Source organism: Salvelinus fontinalis, chromosome 3 (assembly GCF_029448725.1).
Source record: "Salvelinus fontinalis isolate EN_2023a chromosome 3, ASM2944872v1, whole genome shotgun sequence".
Taxonomy (NCBI): Eukaryota; Metazoa; Chordata; class Actinopteri; order Salmoniformes; family Salmonidae; genus Salvelinus; species Salvelinus fontinalis.
Window position 1 is genome coordinate 28,343,043 of NC_074667.1, and position 25,643 is coordinate 28,368,685.

At 45.1% G+C, this 25,643-nt stretch overlaps 1 protein-coding gene and 1 pseudogene across 1 annotated transcript; one reads left to right on the forward strand and one right to left on the reverse strand.

Moving 5' to 3' along the window:
* The first annotated feature begins 1,061 nt into the window (after nt 1-1,061).
* On the forward strand, nt 1,062-3,626 carry LOC129843050 (protein BTG2-like). Its single transcript, XM_055911794.1, has 2 exons — nt 1,062-1,539; nt 2,146-3,626. The coding sequence occupies exons 1-2, from the start codon at nt 1,392-1,394 to the stop codon at nt 2,496-2,498; spliced, it is 501 nt and encodes a 166-aa protein (XP_055767769.1). The 5' UTR covers nt 1,062-1,391; the 3' UTR covers nt 2,499-3,626.
* Nucleotides 3,627-18,453: 14,827 nt separating this feature from the next.
* On the reverse strand, nt 18,454-25,260 carry LOC129843055 (zinc finger protein 76-like; annotated as a pseudogene).
* Between the last annotated feature and the right edge of the window lie 383 nt (nt 25,261-25,643).

The window sequence follows — 25,643 nt, forward strand, 5'->3', positions numbered from 1 at the left end:
CATTTGCTATTCAGACAAGCAGGTCAAGCATGTGGTTGTGGCATTTAAGCAACAGGCAGTCGGCCACAAGAGAAAATAAATCTCAGTGGCTCTGGAGAACTAGATATGGATCTCGTCCCCCTCGTCCCCCCACCCCCACCAAAAAAAATCTAACCTGAACACCATGATACTAATAGCCAGGTCAAAAGGTCTAGGAGGACAAAGAGCAAACCAGATGGCAAATAACAGAACGTGTTTGATCTGAGGCCTACTGCTCCTGTTGAGAATGGATTTCTCATATAGCCAACATGTTCACATTGATCTGATGTGTTTTCTAAAATATGAGCTAATATTTTTTTTCAGACTAACTACTCTACGCTACGGTCTACACTGACTACAGTTCACTGATGGGCAAAACTGCACAATTCTATTTTAATTTCCAACCACCAGATGTCACTGAAGTAGCACCAGCGGAACGGAATCACAACGCCATACACTTGAACGCTGTGATTTAACAGTTTGTCCCCCGCAGCCGAGAAAGTATTTCATCAAATACAATTCTATTGGCATTGATTCAATTAAATATGTTGTGTTTAATACTTGGATGCATACTTGGGATTAATGTTTTTGTCAATAACAGTGTGTTCATTTCACTTGGCTGAAGGGGATCGAATAACTTCTCTCGCAGCTTTTCTTCCTGGTGTAGCGTATTTACTGTATCTGCAAAGTTTAAACAATAACTATTTTGTCATCAAACCTATTTTGAGTTCATGCCAATGGTTGTTAAAGACGGTAGTTAGTGTAGTGGAAAAACCATAGACGAGAAAAACATAATTGTTCTCCTTTGAAATTTACGGTAAGGGGTGTTTTTATCGTACTGTCGTCACAAATACTTTTAGAGCAGGGTTTGACGTCAGTTTCTATATTTGGTGTTGGACGGAACCCTATTTGCATGTTAATCCCACCACGCTCTCAGATTGTTTTCCACGATGTGAACCAATCACATCGCACAGTGTGTCCGCTTTCTCTGTGAATCCCATTGGTTAAAATGCCAATCACTCTAAAAGGGCACTTAAGTGACGTCATCCATTCTCTGTCCCTTGATAAAAAGAGGCCACAAGCCGTAATGTAAGCACAAAGAGAACTTGGAAGTGCTATTAGAGAGGCCACAACATTAAGCGAACCATTATTTTACGATAAAGAATGCTGAATGTTACGTTGGCGCGTTGATATTACTGCTTCTTATTTGAAGATTCCATTTACTGAAGGATTAGCCCTGGACTGGAGTGAGGCCCGCATAGCTTTTTCAGCTAGCTAGCCAACGTTAGTTTACGGTACCTCTGCTTCACATTGCATTCCTGTCGAAAAAAACGTCTTATTTTCTACGAGCTGAAAACTATTTTGCGGGCAAAATGAACCAAGCATACTCCTCTAGAAGTGAAATAGGCCCCGAAGTAACGGCCGCAGCAACCTTTGTTTCCAGGCTATTGAGAACAAGAGGCTTCCTGAGCGAACACCAACTCCATGATTTCAGAGATTGTCTTCAACAGTCATTATCAGGTAATTTGGTTAGCCATTTCCTATAGAAATAGATTTGCTCGGTACTAAAGTTCATGTCGAAATGGCTTCCTATACAAACTGGTTGCTTGTTTACTAGCGTCAACCTAGCTAACGTTAGCTAGCCTTTGTCTGTTCAACTGACAGTCAAACTAACGTTAGCTAGCGAACGCTCACTTTCTGTCTTGTTTTATCGATTTGATACTTAATTTCAGCCAAATGCTCTACCTAATATTAGATAATGTTGAAATAGAAAGCCAACCTGTTGCTTAAGTGTCATTTTACGATGTTTTGTCGAATGGCTTTGCTGTTTTTGCAAGGCAGAAAATTCTCGTTAGCCTAGGTAGGCTTGTCTCGAGACTTTACTAGGCCCAATCGAAGGATCGACCAACTGTCTATTCTCGAGCATAGCTATATTTGGGGCTGCGAGCGATGTCGGCAAAAGTTGGTAGGTAGTAGTATCCCATATCAGTAATTCAAACTCATTCAAAAGAGGTTGACTTGTCTATAGCTAGCATCAGCTGTCAAGTTTTATTGTCTGGGGCTTTGTTTTCAAAGCAGCACGTTGACTTCTAATTTCGTGTCTGTCTGAACATTTTCTCTTCACAGAGCACTACCAGAACCACTGGTTCCCTGACAGACCACAGAAGGGCTCCGGCTACCGCTGCATCAGAATGAATCATGAAATGGACCCAATCATTGGCAGGGCTGCTGGTCGGATCGGACTTACTAGCGATCAGCTCTTTGCCCTCCTTCCCCGGGAGCTGACACTCTGGGTGGACCCCTTTGAGGTCTCTTACCGCATCGGGGAGGATGGCTCCATCTGTGTCCTCTATGAGGCAGAGTCCCTAGCGCCCGCAGCAGCCCCTAGCCCTGATCCCACAAACAACTGCAAGAATCAGTTTCTGATCGGTGGCCGCACTAGCCCGCCGAAGAACTACCTGATGACTGTCTCGAGCTAGTGTGGTTCAGGCACTACCGCGACGCCGAACAGCGTCGGTGTGAAGGCCATCGACCACCCACAGTGATCCTTTTTGTATTTTCATTTCATAGTGTTTCCCCCTATTAAATTAACTTGATTGCTTATTTAATTGAATTTGCGTATTCTAAAAGCACCTGGTATTTGTTAGAGCGTTGGGTAGCACTTTAGAATGTTTGACTACCAGCCCATAGGCTCTAATTGCACTGCTGGGACTCTCAGTATGTAGTGTGCATATGTCCTGTGGTATTAGCACACTACATGCAAGCATGGGCTTTATTAAGTGTAAACACAACATCTCTGGGATTCTAATGCAAGTTTCTCATGGTGTAATAATACTTCACGCCACTTCCCACAAATGTAAACTAAAATAATCGTATAACTGGAGTCAAGTATTTGTTCAGTAACCTATACATTTACAAAAATGTGGTTTTATAATTCAGTTCACTGCTGGTTTGTAATCTTACGGGACCACGTCACCTATCTGTGCCCTGAAATCAAAGACTCAAGACAAAATGTCTAACTTCCCAGTTGTAAAAAGAGCTGCCTCTAAAAGGTTTTACTGCCTTAATGTGACGTTTTCTGCCCAAACACCTTTGAGGAATACTGCCTAACTTTCATAGATCCTTTTTTCGCAGTAGTCAGTGTTCAGAGAAAGTGGAGTATGTCAATCTCAACAAACGGCATACTAATTTGACACCTCTTGCATCCCAGTAGACTTAACATTAAAAATCTAAAATGGCTTATACTGTCAACATGTTCAAAAGGGGTTAGGTTTTTAATATTTCACTATTGTGAATTTTTTTGTTGGGAAGTCTTCTGTTATTCCCCCCCAGGTAGAATAAGCTGTGAGGTGGTTGTTGGCGTCATTTTAACGTCTAGCACTGCCAGGTAGTGTGGTGCTCTCAGCCCTCTGTAGCATCCTCTTCTTCCTACCGAGCTGTTGAGCAGCTCACCATTGCTTACTGTTCTAGACAGGGGAAGGATATAGTTTGTAAGCTATTTGACGCACAGTAAGCATTTAAAGTAACTATTTTAAATGACTTTTGTGCATCTATAAATATTTGTACAGTTTGTCACAATTTTATTACAATAAACCTTTAAGAATTCCGATTGTCTCTTGCTGTGGTCAGTTCAATTTACATTCGTGTTCCTAATCAACACAGCTTTGCACCTGTAGCACATTGTAAGTGAACTATTCCTTTTGTGACCCAAGGGAACCTGTCAACACTATTTTTAATTTAACCAGTTAAGAACAAAGTCTTTACAATGATGGCAAAACCCGAATAACGCTGGGCCAATTGTGCGCCGCAATATGGGGCTCCCAAACATGGCCGGATGTGATACAGCCTGGATTCGAACCAGACTGTAGTGAGACCTTTTGCACTGAGATGCTGCGTCACTCAGGATGCCCCTGCCTCTACTCTAAGTCTGTGTTGATCTGAAAGGCTTGGATAGTATTTGTCAAACACAACCATAGGACAGGACCATTATACCCTTCTGATCCTTTCAGGTCTAGTTGGCATGAGTGGCCTAGGGGTTTGTATGAGTGGTGCGTTATCACTTTCTGTTGTGTTCACTCTCAGGACCAGGCTTGTCTGTGCCTCCAGCACTGGCTTGGCTTAAGGGCACACCCGTGTCTGGACATGCTCTACACCAGACACAGGGATCTATCAGCAGTTTCCTGGATGTAATCATTAGGTGGACTGTCTTTTTAATACACATTTCTGTTGGACAAATTCAGGTATGTCCCTTTTGTTTTAAGAAACCTGCAACCGAATCTGCTTAATACCTACGCCTCTGTGTCCTGGGAGAATGTGTCAAGTTACATTATGAACCCAGCCTCCATAAGTTTGTACAGCCTTAATTTCTGTCAATAAACCCTTCAAAGTGTTTGTGTGAACAAGCACATTTGTTAGGGGAAAGCAGCAGTCTTGAATCAGCAATCCTACCTTCTAGGAATGGAGAGGCCTGTTTGAGCCTAAACACCAGGCATAAACAGTGTTGGAAATCACAACACAGCCAATAGATCTACAGACTGAAGTAATGTTTTCTAAACCTGTATTGGCAAAGGTGCCCTCAGGTTGGTTGTGTGGGGGTAAATACTATAAAATAAAGGACTATGAGGGTGTGTCTGGTTCCTTATGGCTTATTTTTGGTCACGCTGGCACTCCCTTGTCTGAAATGCTTTTACCTTTTGATTTCAAACTTTTTAGCAAAAAACGATTTAAGTTGACCTGCCCAGACAACTAAAAACTTCAGTTATGTATTCTGCAGCATGTTTATGTAACAATGTGAGTCATACAACACAATGAATGCCAACACTCAGGGACGTTTTACCTCAGGTAATTACAAACAGAATACACACACAGATGGAACAGGAAGGGGCTGGTATCAGAGGAGCAGGGCTCTGTTGTGACCTCCAGTACCACGTCTAGCACACACAGAGAGAAAGAAGCCCTGCAGTGGTTCCATTTCCATAAGAAATAAGAAACCCCTGAACCTCCCTCTTTGAGGGGCAGTCAGTGTCGCCTGGCCCTCCTCACTCTCCTCCTATGTGCCCCTAAAACCCAGCAGCAGAGAGGGGTAGAAAATACCAGAATGCAGCTCTCTTAAGCCTTGCTCACATTAGCAGTTGGATGTGACTCGAATCCCAATTGTTTGCATATCTGATTCGAATCTGTTCTTTTTCCTGTAGTCTGAACAGCCAAAAAGCCCATGGAATAGGGTATTTCAACCCACCTTCATAGGTGGTTTGACGTCAGATACAAATCTGATTCCTGGCCAAGTGACTTGTGTCTGAATGGTCATATCTGATTTATTTGCCCTCGAGTGGTTTTTAGACTGTTATTTGGCATAGCTTGTTGCTCGCTAGCTACTCTGTTGACAGTTTGATAAGAACACGTGGAAGATAGCTTGTTAATTGTTTACAAACAAATTAGTGAATGCGCTAGAAAGCTAACTAGCTAGCTAGTTGATGGTTGTGGCTAGCCCAAAAAAGACTTGTTTTGAAAGTTGGATTATCTTGTCCTTTGAGGCTTTAAAAGTATTCTTTCACTATTATTTTGAATATTTAAAAGTAATTCGGAAATGTCCATTGCAGGCATTGTTGTCACCTTAGCTTTCTAAAACTTCTGAGTGACAGAAATCACACGCACCACCACCAATCAGTCTACACAACTGCGCACACACCTATGACAACTAGCGTAGCCATGTCAGCAAATGACTGCGGTCGGAACACACACAAATCTGATTTGGTCACTTGTAACTTGCTGTTCGGACAGTGAGTATTCCAAAACGGATTTGGAAAAACAAAACTGATATGAGAATTAAGGCCTGCAGTGTGAACAAGGCTTAAAAGACTGGAAAGGAGGTTGTTCTACCCCCCTCCCTCATCCATCCCTGTTACCCCTTTCTTCTCCCTCTGCTGACCCAGGAGGGGCGAGGGATGGACCCTTTGCAGCACGCTAGCAAGACAATTTAAGACCTTGTGACTGTAAGGTTCTATCTGCGCATGGCATTGTTCTGAGATATTGAGTATTTTTTTAAGTCCCAGATCTCAGAACTGTCTTGTGATCTCTTCCTCGTCAGGACTCAATAAGTATGTCACCTTACATATTATTATTTGGGATTGGATTGCAGATAGAACCTTATAGCACCATGTTAAAAGGTGTTTACACAGATATAACTTTCAGATTTGTGTTTTTTTTCATCATACATTTTATTTTTCAAAACTCTGACATATCTCACATGTAAAGGACCACCTAAAGAGCAACTCTATCATTTTTGACTAACATGTCAGATAGAACCTTATACGTCCCAAATTGGCATCGCATCGCTGGGCCTTTCAGGAGAGGGTGTTTGTGAAACCTGGGGGAGATGGGGGGGAACAATAAAAGAGGCATGCCTCGCTCCCTGGCTCTATCCCTGGCTCCCCCTCTCACAGTAGCCATAGCACCATCTGTCCCATCCCCACCTCGCTCCTTCCCCCCCACCCTCCTCACCCCTCCAGCACTAAACAGACAGCAAAAGGCCTCTTTCAGCTCAGCGGACCCCCTCAGCCCTCCTGTCTTCCTCTCTGTTACAGAGGCCCGTGAGGTCGACAGAACTTTTCATGCAGCAACATGTACCTGTGGTGGATTACTCCGCTTTGACTGAGGGGGAGAGAGAGAAAGAGAGAAAAAGGGTGAGGAAGGGGAGTAGTTGAGCAGAGAAACAGAGGAGTGGAATCAGTGCAATTTATGCCTTTGAAGGAATCTTATTGATGTGTAGATGTCTTAAAGCAGACGTTTCCAGAATGTTGGTCTGAGCCTCTCCAGCTACAAAGTAAATCGCTAACTGTCAAAGTACTTCAGTTTTCTTTTATTGAGTCAACTCTTAAGCTGTCAATCAGTACAACAGTCACATTTGTAACAACGTCAATCTCTAATTTCAGATACAAAAAACATACTACAATATACGCACCATAACTCTCAGAAAATATGGACAATCAGATACTTTCTAAGAGTTGATCTCTACCTTATTATTTACAGCGTATTGGTTGTGTGTGGGGGAAGGGAGCATTTATGTATGTGTGGGAGAGAGAGGGGGGATATGTGTGGGTGCAAACAAAACAGTGAGTGAAATAGTGTGAAGAGGGATATAACTGGAAGTGAGTAAAGACGATGTAGGTGTTAGGGTGGAGCACAGAGGGGGTAGTTTACTACCCAGAGTTTGTCTGTTTCTGTCGCTCTGTCTGTCTTTTGGTGTCTGACTAGTACCTGTGTGCTCGCTTCGGGATTGTGTCACTGTAGACCAATGTGTGTATGTTGTTATTTACTGAGTTGTGTCTTTGTGTCTGCTTAGAGGACACCACTGCGTGTCTGTGTGTGCTTGTGTGTCTGCTCTCGGTTCTGTGTGTGATCCCGTTAGAGTTTCATCATAACGTAGGGTGTGAAGGAGGATATAATGGGAGGTGAGGTGATGTGTGTAAACACGGTGTGGGTGCGAGGCTCAACATGGGGCCACTTTATTGACATCACAGTGTGATTGGCGGGGCATAGATAAAGCAGAGGGATATGTCAGAGACATAAATGGAGGGATTCTCTGTCTGTTGAAACAGTGTGGATTCCACCTCAATTCAGACCTATCACATGCTCGCACATACGCACACACACACACAATTCACATTTCTCCCTTCATCTAGATTGTAGAGGAAAGGAGACCCTCCAATCCTACATATATGTAGATCATTGTGCTTCATCTTAGGTCACGTCTCACCTATCACACTCGTCACTGTTGTCTCTTCTCTTCGTCACCCAATCAAGACTGTGTAAAGCTGCCACTCCGTGTCTTAGGAGCACACAGGCAAAGCACACTCTAAATGAGACCCAGCTAAGATAGCAATATGCAAAGCTAACTATGGTAACTCTGCAGGGAAATTCTGCTTCCCTGACGCAGGATCCTCTTTGGCCCTTGGGTGGTAGACAGGTGGTTAAGAGTGACACAGTGACCCAAAAATGTACTTCATGTAACACTTGCCATAATGGACATTTTGCTCCTATAATAGTGCTTATGCCAGCCTAACAACATGTTCCCTGTCTAAAGTAGCCTGTGGATTTGGCCTGCTGTGTTGTAAAACTGGCCCATAAACTGAACAAACACCGTCGCAGTCTCTCTTTTGCCAGGTGCTGAGTTTGCAGATTGTCGTTCACCATGGTACCCTTTGTCTGCATTCACCCTGAAGTACAAGGTGAAGGTTAAAGATAGGCTGAATAGTTTGTGACGTTGTACTCTTGGTTGCTACAGAGAGACAGACAGAGTGGACGTCAGTGGGGGCTCTCTGTCTGCAACACACCGGACAGAGTCAAAAGGGCTCTCCGTGTGCGTGTGTGTATGCTTGAGTGTGTGTGAAAGAGACAGAGAGAGAATAGTCTGCCTGTCACATTCGGGCCAGAGTGATACTGTGTCCTCATGGGAATAAGTGTGTGTGTGTGTGGGGCGTTGACAGAGTCTCTCAGGCCAGACTGATAAGTACAGTCTCCTGGAAGACACACCAGATAGGAGAGACCGTAAAAAGATAAATGTGGAGCATCAACGTTCAAACTGACAGCCAGTCTTATATCTATTCATATGACAACTGAACGCTCACATTTTGAAAAGTAAACACAAATGGGAATTGTGTACTAGTGCAGTATGTGTGTGCTCATTTGATAATTCTAGTCAGTTTGTTGTTTGTGTTAGGCCATAGTTGGGACAAAGATGGGTAGAGTTACATCTCTCTCTCTCTCTCTCTCTCTCTCTCTCTCTCTCTCTCTCTCTCTCTCTCTCTCTCTCTCTCTCTCTCTCTCTCTCTCTCCCACCCTCTCTTTCTTCCACCCTCTTATTTAACTTTGTTAGGACATTCTATTGAGGAAACTGCATCTCAAGTTACCTGTGAATGCCACCTAACCACACGTAAAAAATAAAATAAAAAAGTTTCGGGGGCGAACTGCCAAGAATGTGACACTGTTTCCTATTGTATGTTGGCCAGAATGATTCAGATTCACATTGAGGGTTTAACAGTCACATGTACAGGGTTGCAGGTGTGATTGCAGGGTACAGTGGAAGTCTTAGGGTTCGAGTTCCAACACGCAGGACTAGTGAAATAAAATTATGAAAATGGTAATTAAACAATAGAAATAACAGTATATACATAAAATACATGATGACATGATTATGGGTGTGTACATTTGAGGTAATTCCCTAAACAAAACCCCCAGTCTCCCCTGTCATGTGTGTAATGGGTCCGTGCCCTCCTTTCCCCTCTCGTTCTCCCAGCCTGTCTCTCACTCTCTCAGGGCCCATTGACAAAGAATGGGTGATCTTTGACCTGTAAGGGCTGCTGGGGCCAGTCAAACGTTGAACTCTATTCAATCTGATTCCTTGATAGAAACTTTCTGATTGAGCGTTTGAGCATTTACGTGAGTGCAGCGGGAACATTGCCTTTACTTTTCAATCACGCTGTAAAGCTGAACATTCACAATGCGGGTTGAATAGAGGCCTACATTCATAGACCTGTCTGCTTTCTCATTGGTCGATGGCGGCATCCTGGCAGGTTTCTTGCTTCTTTCTCTAATTGCTTTTCTATCTGTCTCTGTCTCTATTTCTATCTCCCTGTCTGTGTCTCTGTCTCTATTTCTATCTCCCTGTCTGTGTCTCTGTCTCTATTTCTATCTCCCTGTCTGTGTCTCTGTCTCTATTTCTATCTCCCTGTCTGTGTCTCTGTCTCTATTTCTGTCTCCCTGTCTGTGTCTGTCTCAATTTCTATCTCCCTGTCTATGTCTTTGTCTCTATTTCTATCTCCCTGTCTGTGTCTCTGTCTCTATTTCTATCTCCCTGTCTGTGTCTGTCTCTGTTTCTCTGTGAGACTCACTTCATTCCCACAACAAAGTGAAACTGCTTCTTCATGCCACAGTGCTGCTGAAAGTCACTTATAGAAGTAGAGAGATGGTAAACAGTACTGCTAGTGTGTCTCTTCTTACCCCAGTGAAATAGAGATTCAATAGGTTCTTTGACAGAGCAGTCCCCACATGTAGTTGGGTTCCCCCATGAAAAAAAAATATTCATTTAGAATCCCTAAGCTATAGGATCTCAAAGCTTTTTTTTCTCTCTCTCTTTCTCATTCATCTCTCCCATTCACCTCCATGCTACCCTTCCCTGTCCTGAGGCTGCCAGTGTCTCAGCTCAGGCTTCATTCCCCATTCTGCACACAAAACACACGCACCCGCATCCCGTTGCCTTGGCCTTGCTCCCCTCCCCCCCAGACCATCACAACATAAACTGTTAGGAGGCCACTGGCTGAAGTGGAAGATAGAGCATGAGAGATTATGAGAGTCTTATGACCATGGTTGACTGTAATGACAACCAAAGATCCTTCCTCGGTGGCCCATCTCCTCAGAGACCATTTGATGTCAGTGTGAAAGATGATTCTCGACACAGTGTATTTACTGGTTTACCTCCCGGCCCAATACGTTACAATAGACCCTGTCTATTCTGCTGTGTGTGAGAGAAACATACTAGAGGTGCCGCTCAATAACCTTCTCATTTTCATTCTCTATTCTCCTATCCTCTCCCACTCACTCGTTGCATCTTATGTGAAACCATACTGTCTCTGTCTGTTTGTTCTTTCTTTCGCCCACCTGTCTCATTTCTCCTGCAGTGCTGGAAAAAGTACCCAATTGTCATACTTGAGTAAAAGTAAAGATAGCTTTACAGAAAATGACTCAAATATAAGTGAGTCACCCTGTAAAATACTACTTGAGTAAAATTCTAAAAGTATTTGGTTTTAAATGTACTTAAGTATCAAAAGTAAAAGTAAGTGCTATAAATCATTTCAAATTCTTTATATTAAGCAAACCAGACAGCACAATTTTACATTTATTTTTTATTTACGCATAGCCATGGGGCACACTCCAACACTCAGACATAATTTACAAACAAAGCATTTTTGTTTAATGAGTCCGCCAGATCAGAGGCAGTAGGGATGACCGACCAGGGATGTTCTCTTGACAAGTGCGTGAATTGGACCATTTTCCTGTCCTACTAAGCATTCAAAATGTAAAGAGTACTTTTGGGTGTCAGGGAAAATGTATGGAGTCAAACGTACATTCTTTTCTTTAGGATTGTGGTGGAGTAAAAGTTGTCAAAAACATAAATATTAAAGTACAGATACCCCAAAAAACTACTTAAGTAATGCTTCAAAATATTTTTACTTTACACCACTGTTGTCATGTAGCCCATTATCAAAATGGCGGAAGGGAACTGAGACATAGCTGTGCTGCTAACTGGGGGAAGTCCCTATGGAGGGAAGCTGGGGGTTGTTAACTGTAAAAATGCAGGTTTGAACTTTTATGGAAGTTTTTTATTGTTTCTACTGGAGTTTTACTGTAAAGAACCAAACACTTGTAGGACACAAAGCCACAGTACTTCCACAACTATCTCCCATCTGTCCAGTGATGACAAATGTTTTTTTTTAAATCTTTGCGCTGTAATTTTACCTCAGACTAAAGAACTAAACAAAAGTGTGTGAGCATAACTCGATTGTTCGTTGTTTTCTCTAAACCTCTATATGTTTTTTCTCTATCAGAGAATTGATGTTATATCACTCATCTCACAAAACCCAACCCAGACTACAAACATACAAACAACCGCAGATTAGATCAGACATTTGCTTCGTCTTTAATTCTCTAAGTGATGATAATGAGTAACGATTTAGTTAGTTGGTTGGAATATGAATCAAAATACATTACCGTTAGCTCTGTCCCTGCTAGTTCTGATTGTTGATTCTCTGAGTCTCAGTGGTAAACATGTTGGACTGTTCCTCTCATATTGCCGAACGTTCATATAGAAATGTATTGCGTAGAAGAGATATGAACAGTACATTTCACCTCACTGAACACACCCATGGTCTCTTGTTAGTTTCATTGTCCTGAGTGCCCCTAGCAGCTACCTGTGTCTTTAAAGTCAATCTCATTAGAACAGGGAAACACTAGTCAAACGGTATTAAACTCCAGTAAATAGATCACAGTAAAGCTGCAAAGGTGAGACTTAAAAAGGACAGGGGGAGTTTTATGGGTGCCGTGAGTCTTTTAGCAGCTGTTTACCAACTCTCCCTCTGACCGTGTCCCCCTCTTCTTTCTCAACCCCTGAATTCCCCACCATCACTCCCCCCCAGCCCCCTCACCTCACAAAGCCTAAATTGTTCCCTGTGGATGCCGTGAACTCAACCCAATCCAGGGGCAGCTGTCTGAATAAATCCACACGCGCATGCACACACGCACACACACACACAGGGGCTTGTGGCCCACCCCCTCCCAGACCGCAGCCATATCCTCTCCAGCCCCTCCCCCAGTCTTCCCCCATAACAAACTCCCAGGTCCCCGCTGATCTCCCCATCCCAAAACAACCCCCACTTGATACACATGGGAAACTGTTGAGCGTGAAAAACCCAACAGCGTTGCTGTTATAGACAGACTTAAACCAGTGCACCTGGCACCTACTAGCATACCCCATTCAAAGGCACTTCAATATTTTGTCTTGTCCATTCACCCTCTGAATGGCACACATACACAACCCACGTCTCAATTGTCTCAAGGCTTAAAAATCCTTCTTGAACCTGTTTCCTCTCCTTTATCTACACTGATTTAAGTGGATTCAACAAGTGACATCAATAAGGGATCATAGATTTCACCTGGATTCAACTGGTCAGTCTATGTCATGGAAAGAGCAGGTGTTCCCAATGTTTTGTACACTCAGTGTATACAGTGCATTCGGGAAAAATATACAGACACCTTCACTTGTATTTTTCAGACGCCAAAAATACATATTTTCCGGACATTGAAAATATGTAATTTACCGACATTGAAAATACGTATTTTTTTGTTATTGATTCTATGGCGAAATTTCAATTTCACATACATTTTTAATGAAGTAAGCATTATATCACATTCATAATTTTTCAAGGAAAGAGGCAATGTAAGATTACAACAGAATACGCATTATTTCTCCCATCTTGCACATGCACTTATGTTAGCTTTTTCAAAAGCTTTAAACCTGTCAGCAAAGTGATCAAACCTATAGAATAAACCAACAGATCACTTCAAATACAATAATATTCTCAGTCAAGATTACAGATTTTTCTTTTCTTGCTATGACTGTGATATGTTGTTGTTTATTGACCTTAGTTGAACGCATTGACTGTAAGTCGCTCGGGACAAAAGTTTCTGCTGAATGACCAAAATGGAAATGTTAAAACAAACACTTGCAAAGCATGCTGGGTACCTTGACCATTCAATGATGGGTCAGCCCACTGCTGATGTCTGTCTGTGCGTGTATGCATGTGGCCGTACTTGTGTGTGGTGGACAGATTGTCTCCGTGTTGATAGAGAGGACAGGGGGATGGGGAACCTAAAACATTTACAGGAACCTTATGGGAAACAGGCATGTTGAGTGTTTGAAAAACAAACACTACTCCACTTAAAAGTGGGCCTTACCACTGGCCCTGCCACCACACCCACGCCCTCCTCTCCTCACTGGCCCTGATAAGCCTGATAACAGCCCCAGCGTTGGGAGCAACCGCCTAGGTTTAAACCCATTGCTAAACTATAATAAGCCAGCAGAATGGAGACAAGATGTGTGCCAACACAGTACCTAGCAGGGCCTTGGATTTAGATTTAAACGGAATAGACTGGTCTATGGATACATTCCCCCAGGTTGTGTTGGTTTTCTCCCTCCTCTCTGATGACTAAAACTGAAGAATTATACTGCTCTATGTTTGCTACATACATCAGTCTGAGACTGCCTTCGTTGAAGTCGTTTGTGGCGACGTTAAAATGAGGGGTGTTGTACAAGTCAAAGTCACCAGCAACGGGAACATCTGTAACCCATCAGAGTATCAAAGTATTACAAATTTTCAAAATGGCACTTTACCCACCTGTGTTCTGGCTCTGGCCCTACCCATCGGTTTTTGGGACCAGTCAGAATGTGTTTGCGTTCTAGAAATCTTCGGGGAGGTTACTCGGATCCAGACACTAACGTCCGTGGGCGTGATGTAGCGTTTGGCCGGAGCAAGGAGTTTGGGTAGCCAGGCAAACTCTCTCCCCCCCTGAGCTGTTCTCAGCTAAACGGGTCTGGGTGATAGGATCAAAACCAGACCTCTGGGGTGACCCAAAACAACAGTAAAACTACTCTTAAGAGTATGTGTGTGTGGACACCCAGAGGACAAGGCACCGTTCACAGACAATAGAAGTCATGATGTGGGGTATATGAGGTAGCATGATGAACCATCAGCTTGACCAACAGTAGTTTATTAGGACCCATGTTTAGCATTGACTTGCCTTGACTAGTCAGTCATAAAGAAGTAGCCCTAAGGACTAGGTTGTCCTTTCCATACTACGACAAAAATGCATGGGTGTGTGAATAAGCCTACAGGACTAGGGGATAGGCCTTTTCTAAAATGATGATTGATTGTGTGGGGGTGTGTGTGTGTGTGTGTCAGCATGCGTTTGCGTGAGTAAATGAGAGATCTTGCACGTGTTAGTGTGTGTCATTCCAACACACAGATTCCTATCCAGGGCTGGATTAAGAAATGATAGGCCCTGGAGCTTTGTTTTTTCAGGCTGTTGGTTGTGGCCTGTGGTATTGTGTGCAGATCCTTGCAACACGGGGCCGTGCATGATCATGTTGAAACATGAGGTGATGGCGGCGGATGAATGGCATGACAATGGGCTTCAGGATCTCACCACGGTATCTCTGTGCATTCAAATTGCCATCGATAAAATGCAACTGTGTTTGTTGTCCGTGGCTTATGCCTGTCCATACCATAACTCCACCGCCACCATGGGGCACTCTGTTCCCAACCTACAGTTGAAACCGGGATTCATCCGTGAAGAGCACACTTCTTCAGCGTGCCAGTGGCCATCAAAGGTGAGCATTTGCTCAATTAAGTCAGTTACAACACCAAACTGCAGTCATGTCAAGGCCATGGTGAGGATGACGAGCATGCAGATGAGCTTCCCTGAGACGGTTTCTGACAGTTTGTGGAGAAATTCTTCGGTTGTCCAGGTGGCTGCTCTCAGACGATCCCACGGGTAAAGAAGACGGATGTGGAGGTCCTGGGCTGGCGTGGTTACACGTGGTCTGCGGTTGTGAGGCCGGTTGGACGTACTGCCAAATTCTCTAAAGTACATTGGAAGCGGCTTATAGTAGAAAAATGAACATGCAATTCCTGCAGTCAGCATGCCAATTGCACTCTCTCTCAAAACAGGCCATCTGTGGCATTGTGTTGTGTGACAAAACTGAAGATTTTAGTGGCCTTTTATTGTCCCCCGGCACAAGGTCACCTGTGTAATGATCATGCTGTTTAATTAAATTCTTGATGTACCACACCTGTTAGGTGGATGGATTATCTTGGCAACGGAGAAATGCTCAATAACAGGGATGTAAAGAAATTATATATTTTTTAAATTGACAAATACTCTTTTTGTGTGTTTGGAACATTTCTGTGATCTTTTATTTCAGCTCATGAAACATCGGACCAATACCTTACATGTTGCTTTTATATTTTTGCTCAGTATATGTCTACGGCCACAATGCAACAAGCTGTATGTTTGGCGTGCATGCTGCCCAAATTACAGCCTTCCCGACTGTAAGCAACCGGTTACTGCCAAAATAAAGGAAACACTTGAGTCAATGAGGGACACAAAGTTTATGTTATTGTGTGTGGGTGTATTTTCCTGGCATGGTTTAGGTCCACTTGTAGAATCTATGCCAAGGCACATTAAAGCTGTTCTGGCAGCTCGTGGTGGACCAACACCCTTTTAAGACACTTTATGTTGGTGTTTCCTTTATTTTGGCAGTTACCTGTTAGCGCTTGTGACATTTTTTTAATCTAGTTAATTTAAAATAAACTATTTGTCCTCTGTGGCTAAATTATGCTCTCTGGTGTATTTTGAACATTGAGAGCAGGCTAAATGTTTTTTTTCTCTAAACGTTTTGCCTCTTGGGCCTCTGACTCAAAATTGACCTGTCACATGTATTTATTATGCAGTTTATTTTGATGAATCAGTTACCCAATCATGGCAGGGCTCCTTACCTCCCCCATTTGACAATTAGCAGAGTGGTGGCAGTAGGCTGTCTACACTCATTGAGAGCAGGCTCCTGAATCCTCCTGTTGCAGTAAAAAATCTAAAATATGTACTTCATATCTAATACAGTATATATGCATTTTTGAATTACTTTTCTTGCTGCCTCTTGGGCCCCCCACAGGCCTGGGCCCAGGGGCTTCAGCCTCGGTAAAGCTCCTGTGTTAAACCGGCCCTGTTCATAGTATTCAGATCAACATCAGAGGGCCACTCCTGTCGGTTACAGGTTGTAACTTGACCTCCTTCCCAGGGTGCATTGCATTGTGATTACCTGTGGCAGGAAGCCAATTCCTGAGAATGTCTCTGTTCATCAGATTAGTAAACCAAGATAAAGGCTGATTATACCACAGGAGAGGTCTGTTGTTTTAGTTATGGCTAGAGCCAGCCACCCTATCGGCCCCCAGCAAGACAGATAAGAAGTCTTCTAACTTCACCCAGCTCAATGGAGAGCACATTGTTTTGTGCTGAGACCCATCTAAAGCGTTTGGGCCACCAAGTCAACAAAACCAATGTTTAGTCAGGTCTAAAAGTAGTCTGAAATTGTAACCCAAAGGGAATCCTCCCCAACCCACCAGTGAGTCTTTAGGAAACAGTGGTCTGGCATCATTTAGCTGAAGAGGATATGATTACAGGCTACGAGGGGGGTTTGCTGAGTGCTAGGTTTCGGGGAGTTTGTGTGTGAGACTGAGAATATGTTGGTGCTAGGCTTCAAGGTTAGTATGTGTGTGTGTTGGTGCTAGGCTTCAGGGTTAGTATGTGTGTGTTGGTGCTAGGCTTCAGGGTTAGTATGTGTGTGTTGGTGCTAGGCTTCAGGGTTAGTATGTGTGTGTGTGTTGGTGCTAGGCGTAGGCTCTATTCTCCTCTCCCTGAGACAGGATGTAGCCAAGGCCGCTCTAACACGCGTGTCAGTAAACACAATAAACACGGAAAGCGAGAGAGCACGGAGAGCCGGGTGGACCACAATAGAGAGGAAACACAGGTTGGCCAAAGCTCTCCTCTTTCTGGCTCTGCTCTATATTTCTCCTAACCTCCTCTTACGTCTTTCTTTGTTCCTCTCATCTGTTGTTCTTTCTCAAATCTCTATAGTTACTCTGTTTCTCGCTTCACTTCCACTCCTTCGCCACTGCTCTCTCAACCTCCTCCGTCTCTTCCTTGCTGCAGCTGTTGGTCTCGATGAGGCGTGATGTCACAGCCGCCCAGCCAATCAGGTGCTGTTGTCAAGGGAGAACAGAGCGACTAAGCAGAGGAAAGAAAGAAGGGGTGGAGGAAGGGTTTCGTATGTTCTGCCTGGTGGGAGCTGGCGTAGATAAAGGCCCTCCTTGTGAACAGCGATGAGAGCCAGATCACCATACCTCTGTGTGTTTAGTTTCCCCTGGGCTTCTTTCATTAGACGTAAACACAGGTCCTTGACTGTGAGTCTTATCTGGAATAGGTGAAGCTACACCCACCGTACACCACAACTACTACCACCATGAGTGTCGCGATAAAGAGGGTACGTGGCTGGGCTGGAATGCACTGATCATGGGGAGAGGGCTGGGGTGTTGCTTGGCCATCCCCTTTTGTGTGAGGCAGGCAGGATGCAGGGTGGGTGTGGCCGCAACATTGGCAACTCATAACAAATGAAAGTTAGAGACAGCTGGTGATGGAATGCAAAGATTTAATGGAGTCCTCATGTTCTGTCTTCTCTCTTTATCTATTTTGATCCCAAAGTTGATTTTTCCAACCACTTTTTGTTGTCATGATTGGAGTTGTTTCATTACAACATGAATGATCATTGAATAGAGTCACGGACTCTATTCAAAGACTCACGTCTCTCGTTTCCTTTACCCATACCACTGAACAGGATCAGTAGGCTAGATTTACATACATTTAAGATGCAGTTTGTACTGTGACGTTTTACGGTGTGTTACTGCTTGTCTTGTGTTTAACATGTACACGATGCCTCAAACAAAATGTCACATTAGGGGAGACTCAAGTCAGTAAAGATAAAAGACAAGAATCTTATCTTTCTTAAAGGACAACTCCATAAAAATCTATTCGCAGAAAATGTATTTCCCAAAGGAAAGTGTAACATTTAGGAAAGAATTAGCAGCAATTAGCCCTTTCCTGTACTTTTTTCCAACAGTTTATGAAGTCAAGAAACTTTTCGATTCAGCAATTGTCTGAATCAAGGACTTCCTCCAAAACATGGTAATTGTTCAGGGTATTCTAGGTGCTAGTCTGACCCCTGGTGGTGAAAAGATAATGCCCATATGAATTGTCTGGTAGAACCACAAACACACACACAAAAAAAAGTATTTATTGACGAATTTACACCTCAGCACAAGTCCAGATAAACAGCACAGCATTATATCATATTGGACTCTGTGATTTTGTTCATTTCTTCAACGATTTAGACAATGCAACTTTTAGCTCCTTAGACCGACAGCATCACTCAGCACAGATTCATCAGTGAAAGAATCCATCTGTTTAAGAGTGTCCTCCAAACCAAAACTTCCACGTTTTAGAGCTTGATGAGTAGACACAGAAGTACACAGTACTGGCCCAGGAAAAATCATTGCAGTCAGTGTTGCAAAACCAAACCAAAAGTTATTGTATTTTGATTATTGTATTATGATTACAAAGATTGGGAGGTGAAATCTAAACAGCTTCTCAGAAGAATGAGTATGCTACTGTATTGTGGTTAAACAAACAAAGATTGATCTGCTCATGCTCACATCTGAACATTCTAACCCAGTCTCCATGACAACGGGTCCTCGGATTCTCTCTGATTAGTTCTGAGATCCGCACACTGTGTTTGTGGCAGGAGGATGGGCTCCAGGAGTGCTCTGGAGCGGGCTCCGTGTCGTACCCAGAGAAAGGTGCTGTTTGGGGGTAGGTGTGTCTCAGCAGCACCCCTCTAAAGTGTCCTCGTCCTGAACCAGCCCTCCTTGCTGGATGGCATCTGTCGCGCCATGCTGATGGCCTCCTCCAATGTCTGCTGCTCCTACAGCCACACACACACACACACACACACCACACTGTATAATGCTAAGAGTGCAACTCGACAAGTTCTTAACCTCTGTGTGCATGAACTGACCTGAAAAGCAATCGGTGTGCCGTTAGCCGTGGCCAGCAGCGCCACCTGCTGGTAGTGAGGGCCAGAGCCCTGCGAGCCACCTGTCATAACACCCTCCGACATCACTATGGCAACCTGGAGAGGAAAGACAAACCACCAGAAACATGATGATCCACTTTACAGCACAAACATTGACATGCAAGAGCAAATACTGCTTCATACATTTAGCCTAGTGTCGGCTAAGGAATACGTGCGTGTAACCTACCTGCTGCAGCTCCTTGCTCTCCCCTGTAACCATGGTAATGTGGCGGTGTCCCATGGCGGTCGTGTCCGTCTGCTGGGCCGGCAGGGAGATGGTTGTCCCGCATTACCATGGTGATAGCCATGCCAAGCGCCTGTAGGTCCTCTTCCGACAGACCCACCTGCCAGAAGAGAACCAACTGTTTTTATAATACATTCAAGTTCTGAGAAACAGAACAGCTTGGGACTGTGGTGACAGCATGTACTAGAACTGAGCACGCAGCTATCAAAAGAATGGGAATGGAAAATGTATGCCCTTTTCTTTCCATATCACACAATTGGAATCACTAGCTAGGAACGTAGGACTACCTGAGAGCCAATGACGTCTGGGAATCCGACCCATCCTCTTTCTGCGCCGCCCCTTCCAAGAAGGAGGCCTATGAATGGTCATTCATCGCTTTTGCAAAAGAGAAAACGGAGAGGCGGGTCATTAACGAATGAGGGGATTCGATTATCTGGCCCGGGTTACTTCGGTGAGGAGTTAGCACCGTGTTAAAAGTGATTGCATTTGTTTTGGAAGCGGGCAGCCTCCCGGTCATGAGCCAGATGCCCCGTTCAAAGCCCGCGGCAAAGTCGGCTTAAAACAAACGTGACGTAGCCTAGGCTAGATGGAGCACGTGGAGTAATGAGTAGGATTCTGTGTTCTCACATAATAGATTGTATGTTTCTGGACGACGCACCATGCTGCCTTGTTGACAACATGACCGAGCGGCGCAGATTATTGTTCAATTTGAGAAGGGAGCTCCTCCCTCACCGCTTTTGTCCGTTCACGTCACGGGCCATGGTACGTTGCACCGCGGCTCAGGTTAACAGAGCTCCCTCAACGAATTGAATACTGTTAAGATCTTCAAGAGGAAATGAGTCCGCAGCTGGTGTTTATTATGAGTGTGTGTGTCTCTACATACCTTCCCTGTCCCCTGTGGCCTCAGTCTGTGCGTGGTGCGTTTGTGCATGGCCAGTGTGGAGGGCTGTCTGTAGGTCTTGCCACAGTGGATGCAGGTTTAGGGTTTGCAGTGTGTGTGAACCACATGGTGCTTGTACAGGCTGGAGTACTCTGTAAATCGCTTCCCACAGCCAGGTACTGTACACAGGTAGGGCTTCTCTCCTAAAGGAGAGAGAGGGAGATAGAAAGAGGGAGGGAGCAGGGGAGAGAGAAAGAGGAGTACTTATTTAACGTGAAGTATCTAACTAAACAGTCATGTAAAATCGCTCACCCGTGTGTATTCTCATGTAGTATTAGTAGTGTGTGTGTGTGTGTGTTTTATCTTGGGGTGCGTCCTACCCATGTGTATTCTCATGTGGTTCTTGTAGTTGGTGGCACTGGCGAAGCTTCGTACGCAGGAGGGTTCAGGGCACATGTAGGGGCGCTCTCCCGTGTGTGTTCTGATGTGGACCTTCCTGATGTTCGAGGTGGTGAAGGAACGACCACACCCCTCAAAACGGACACTTAAATGGCTTCTCACCTGACAGAAAGACAAAATGTCAGGGGAAGAGATTGAGAGAAGAAAAGATAGAGATATGGGGGAAGAGCACATACAGCCCTTGAACGGGCACTTGAACAGTGTCCCATCGAACAAGAGGGAAGGAAACAAGGAGGGAAAAACAAAAAGGAGAAAACGAGAGAGAGAAAGTGAGAGGTAGCATAAGAGGTCTACACTGAGGTGTACAAAACATTGGGAAGACCTTCCTAATATTGAGTTGCAACCCCCCTTTTGTCCTCAGAACAGCCTCAATTCATCAGGGGCATGGACTCTACAAGGTGTCAAAAGATTTCCACAGGGATGCTGACCCATGTTGACTCCAATGCTTCCCACAGTTGTGTCAAATTGGCTGTCATGTTCGTGGAACCATTCCTGGTCAATCCTAGCCTTGTGGCATTGGGCATTATCCTGCTGAAGAACTACATTTGCAGATAGATACACTGCCGCCATGAAGGGATGCACCTGATTGGAAACGATGTTCAGATATGCTGTGGCATTCAAACGTTGCTTCATTTTTTATCAAGGGGCCCAACGTGTGCTATGAAAACACACCCCACACCATCATCCCTAGCCTGCAATGATGACACGTGGCATAACACATATGCAAGGACTCGTGGTTTTCTCCATACCCTAGTCCTCCCATCAGCATGAAACAGCAGGAACCGGGATTCATCAGACCAGGCAATGTTTTTCTAATTCTCCAGTGTCCAGTGTTTTCGTTCCTTAGCCCACTGCAACCGCATTTTATTTTTTTGCTGAAGGAAGTGAAACTCAGGTCATCGACTGCCATACCCCATTCGTGTCAAGGTACAACGAGTTGTGCATTATTTGATGGGTCTTTGGGCACCATGTTGTACTGGACTGTCAGTTGATGAACTGTAGCCCGTCTTGCTCTGCACAATTCGTGTCAGCCTCCTTTGTCCTCTTTCATCAATGACCCGTTTTCGACCACTGGTCTGTTGTTGGCTAGTTGTCCTTTGGGTGGGTGATGGACCATTCTTGATACACACGGTAAACTGTTGAGCGTGAAAAACCCAGCAGCGCTGCAGTTCTTGACACACTCAAACCGGTGCGCCTGGCCTACTACCCTGTTTAAAGGGACTTAGATATTTTGTCTTGCTCTGAATGGCACACATACACAATCCATATCTCAAGGCAAAAAAAAATAATTCTTTAACCGCTCCTCTCCTTCATTTACACTGATTGAAGTGGATATAACAGGTGACATCAATAAGAGATCATAGCTTTCACCTGGATTCACCTGGTCAGTCTATGTTACCGAAAGAGCAGGCATTTCTAATGTTTCTTTCTATGTTTTCTACACACAGTGGAGAAGTACAGAGATATGAGGAGACTGAGGGAAAGCGAAAGTGACTGAAAAAGAGTGTGGAGAAAAACTGAGGAAAGAAAAGAAGTGGTGGGGGAAAGATGCAGGGTGTGTGTGTGTCCTGCTACCTGTGTGTGTGCGGACGTGTTTCTGGAGGTCTCCGGAGGTTTTGAAGGCCTTGAAGCATATGTCTTCAGGACACGTGTATGGTTTCTCTCCAGTGTGTGTTCGCAGGTGACTCTTCAGCCCGTAACCTTTGGCGAACGCCTTTCTACACGTCACACCTGTATGGCCGGGCAGCTGTGTGAGCCCGCTCATGCACCTGACAAGAGAGGGGGCAACGTTAGTATAACATTTACATCTTGTCATGTGGTAACAAGTGTGTGGTGTTTGGTATCTTGAGGTGGCGACGCATGTGGAAAGGACTACAAACGATTACGGCTTATAAAGGGAAAGCCAGCTGTGTGGCAAACACTGATGCCCTTCTCCCAGACCAGCTAAAACACTTTTTCTGACTCAGAGGTAAACAATACCGATCCTCCTACAAGGGCCCCCGGTGCGCAAAGGGACTGTGAGCTCTCGATCTCTATGGCCAACGTGAGTAAGACTTTTAAGCGTGTGAATACTCGCAAGGCAGCCGGCTGAGACGGTATCCCAGGCGGCGTCCTCAGAGCATGCCACAGACCAGCGGGCTGGAGTGTTTACGGACATACTCAACCTCTTCCCGTCCCAGTCTGTAATCCCCACATGCTTCATCATGTCCGCCATTGTAACTTGCCTAAATGACTATCGCCCTGTAGCACTGACTTCTGTCATCGTGAAGTGCTTTGAGAAGCTATTCAAGGACCACATCAGCTCCACCTTAACTGACACACTGGACCCACTACAATTTGCATTCCACTCCAATAGATCCACGGACGACGCAATCGTCATTGCGCTGCACTCGGCTCTATCCCACCTGGACAAGAGGAATACCTATGTGAGAATGCTGTTCATTGACTACAGCTGAGCTTTCAACAACATAGTCCCCTTCAAGCTCATTAAGCTCAGGCCCGGGGTCTGAACACCTCCCTCTACAACTGGATCCTGGACTTCCTGACGGGCAGACCCCAACTGGTGAGGGAAGGCAACAACACCGCTGCCACGCTGACCCTCACACAGGGGCCCCCCAGGGATGTGTGCTCAGCCCCCTCCTGTACTTACTGTACACCCACGACGACACGAAGGTGGTGGGTCTGATTGCCGACGATGAGACTACAGGGAGGAGGTTAGAGCCATGGAAGAGGGGTGCCAGGACAACAGCCTCTTCCTCAACGTCAGCAAAACCAAGGAATTGATTGTGGACTACAGTAAACAGGGGGGGAGCAAGTCCCCATCTGCATCAGCGGGGCTGCAGTAGAGAGGGTCAAAAGCTTCAGCGCCTCTTCAACCTCAGGCAACTGAAGAAATTTGGCATAGCCCCTCAGATCCTCAAGAAGTTATACAGCTGCACCATCTTGACCGGCTGCATCACCACCAAGCTCCCTGCCCTCCAGGGGAAGCACAGGAAGATCATCAAGGACTCCAGTCACATGAGTCACGGACTGTTTACTTAGTTACCATCTGGCAAACGGTATCGGAGCATCGGGTCTCGGACCAACAGGCTTCAAAACAGTTTCTAGCACCAGGCAATCAGACTGGTGAACAGCTAACCCTAACTGTCTCGCTGAACAAATTTGCGCCTTAGATACTACACATCCAACCCTTACACACAAGCACACACAACCACATACATACCCATTTTATACCTGCAGTAAATTGTGTACGTGACAAAAAATGGTTTATTTGATTTGACTGTGGTGAAGGGTGTGTGTGATGTAATGTAGAGTAGTGGTTCCAGGGGTACTAGGACCACTAGGGGAAATTGGCCTATCTACAGGGGGTACTTGAGAAGACTCATGAGACCTACTGGTAAAATGCACGAGGGGGTACACTAACCGAAAAGGGTTGGGTGGAGGGTGTGTGTGTGGTACTTTGAGGTGGTGTGCTGTGGTGGAGGGGGTGTGTGTGTGGTACCATGAGGTGGTGTGCTGTGGTGTAGAGGCGTCCACAGCCCTCGTAGTCACAGCCGAAAGTCTTCTTAGATGTCTGCTGACCCTTAGGGGAACCCCTGTACGATGGGCTCTATATCCTGGAGTCCATTAGTACGGTTCATGGTCTCATCCACCTCCACCTTTGACCCAGTCATCTAGGGAGAAAATGGTCAAGGGGAGAGTTGGCGTTATAATGAATCAAAGTCCTACATTGTTTATGTCACCACAACAAGTACAACTGCTTAGTATGAGAGAGAGAGCAAGAAAAACAGAGCCTGCAAGAGAAATAACTGAGAAAGAGACAGAACGAATGCACACAAAACAGGGACATGTGAGATGAGTGATAGAACAGACTGAAAAAGAGAGACATTGGCATAGTTCTCCAGCGTGGTGATGGTGTCCGCGGTGTCGTCCGCAGCCAGCTCCCCCAGGCTGCAGAGTCAGGATTGTGCTGCCAAACTGCAAGCCCAAGGGGTGGTGGATGTACGCTGTGCTGCCATCGTCCAGCTGCACTGCCTCCACAGCACTGGGGTCATACCCGTCTGCAGGGGTTAGAGGTTAGTGGATGTTTGAGATCCCTTTCCTTCCATCCTTTTGAGAAGTAATACTAACTGATGTGTGAGGGACTGGACCAAAGAAAACAAGGTGACAACTATTGCTTTCACCAAGCCTTTCCTGGAGTGGTGAATGCAGTATCTGGCCCAGGTTTGATGTTAATATACCATTGGGAGTGTGGTGGATGTATGTGGTGGTCCCGTCCTCCAGCTGAACTGCCTGGCTGTCCTCAAAGGCCAGGGGCTCTGGAGAGAGGACAGGAGAACAGCCAGCATCAGGAGCGACATGGTCTCACAGAACACAGACAAGGTTATTCACAAACCCTCCGGCAGAGATGTGGTTCTGAGGGTGTAGAATGACCTTTCTGCTGTACAGTGACCTGGTGTGGAGGAGGCCGTAGGAGGGCAACAACCCAGCAGCAGGACCGCTACCTCCGCCTTTGTGCAAGGAGGTGCACTGCCAGTGCCCTGCAAAATGACCTCCAGCAGGCCACAAATGTGCATGTGTCTGCTCAAACGGTCAGAAACAGACTCCATGAGGGTGGTATGAGGGCCCGACGTCCACAGGTGGGGGTTGTGTTTACAGCCCAACACCGTGCAGGACGTTTGGCATTTGCCAGAGAACACCAAGATTGGCAAATTCGCCACTGGCGCCCTGTGCTCTTCACAGATGAA

What these genes read in the sequence shown, in the direction of transcription:
- LOC129843050 (XM_055911794.1), top strand. Translation starts at nt 1,392, where the DNA reads ATGAACCAAGCATACTCCTCTAGAAGTGAAATAGGCCCCGAAGTAACG. An exon ending in TCTTCAACAGTCATTATCAG is followed by an intron (nt 1,540 to 2,145) that starts GTAATTTGGTTA and finishes TTCTCTTCACAG; the next exon opens with AGCACTACCAGAACCACTGG.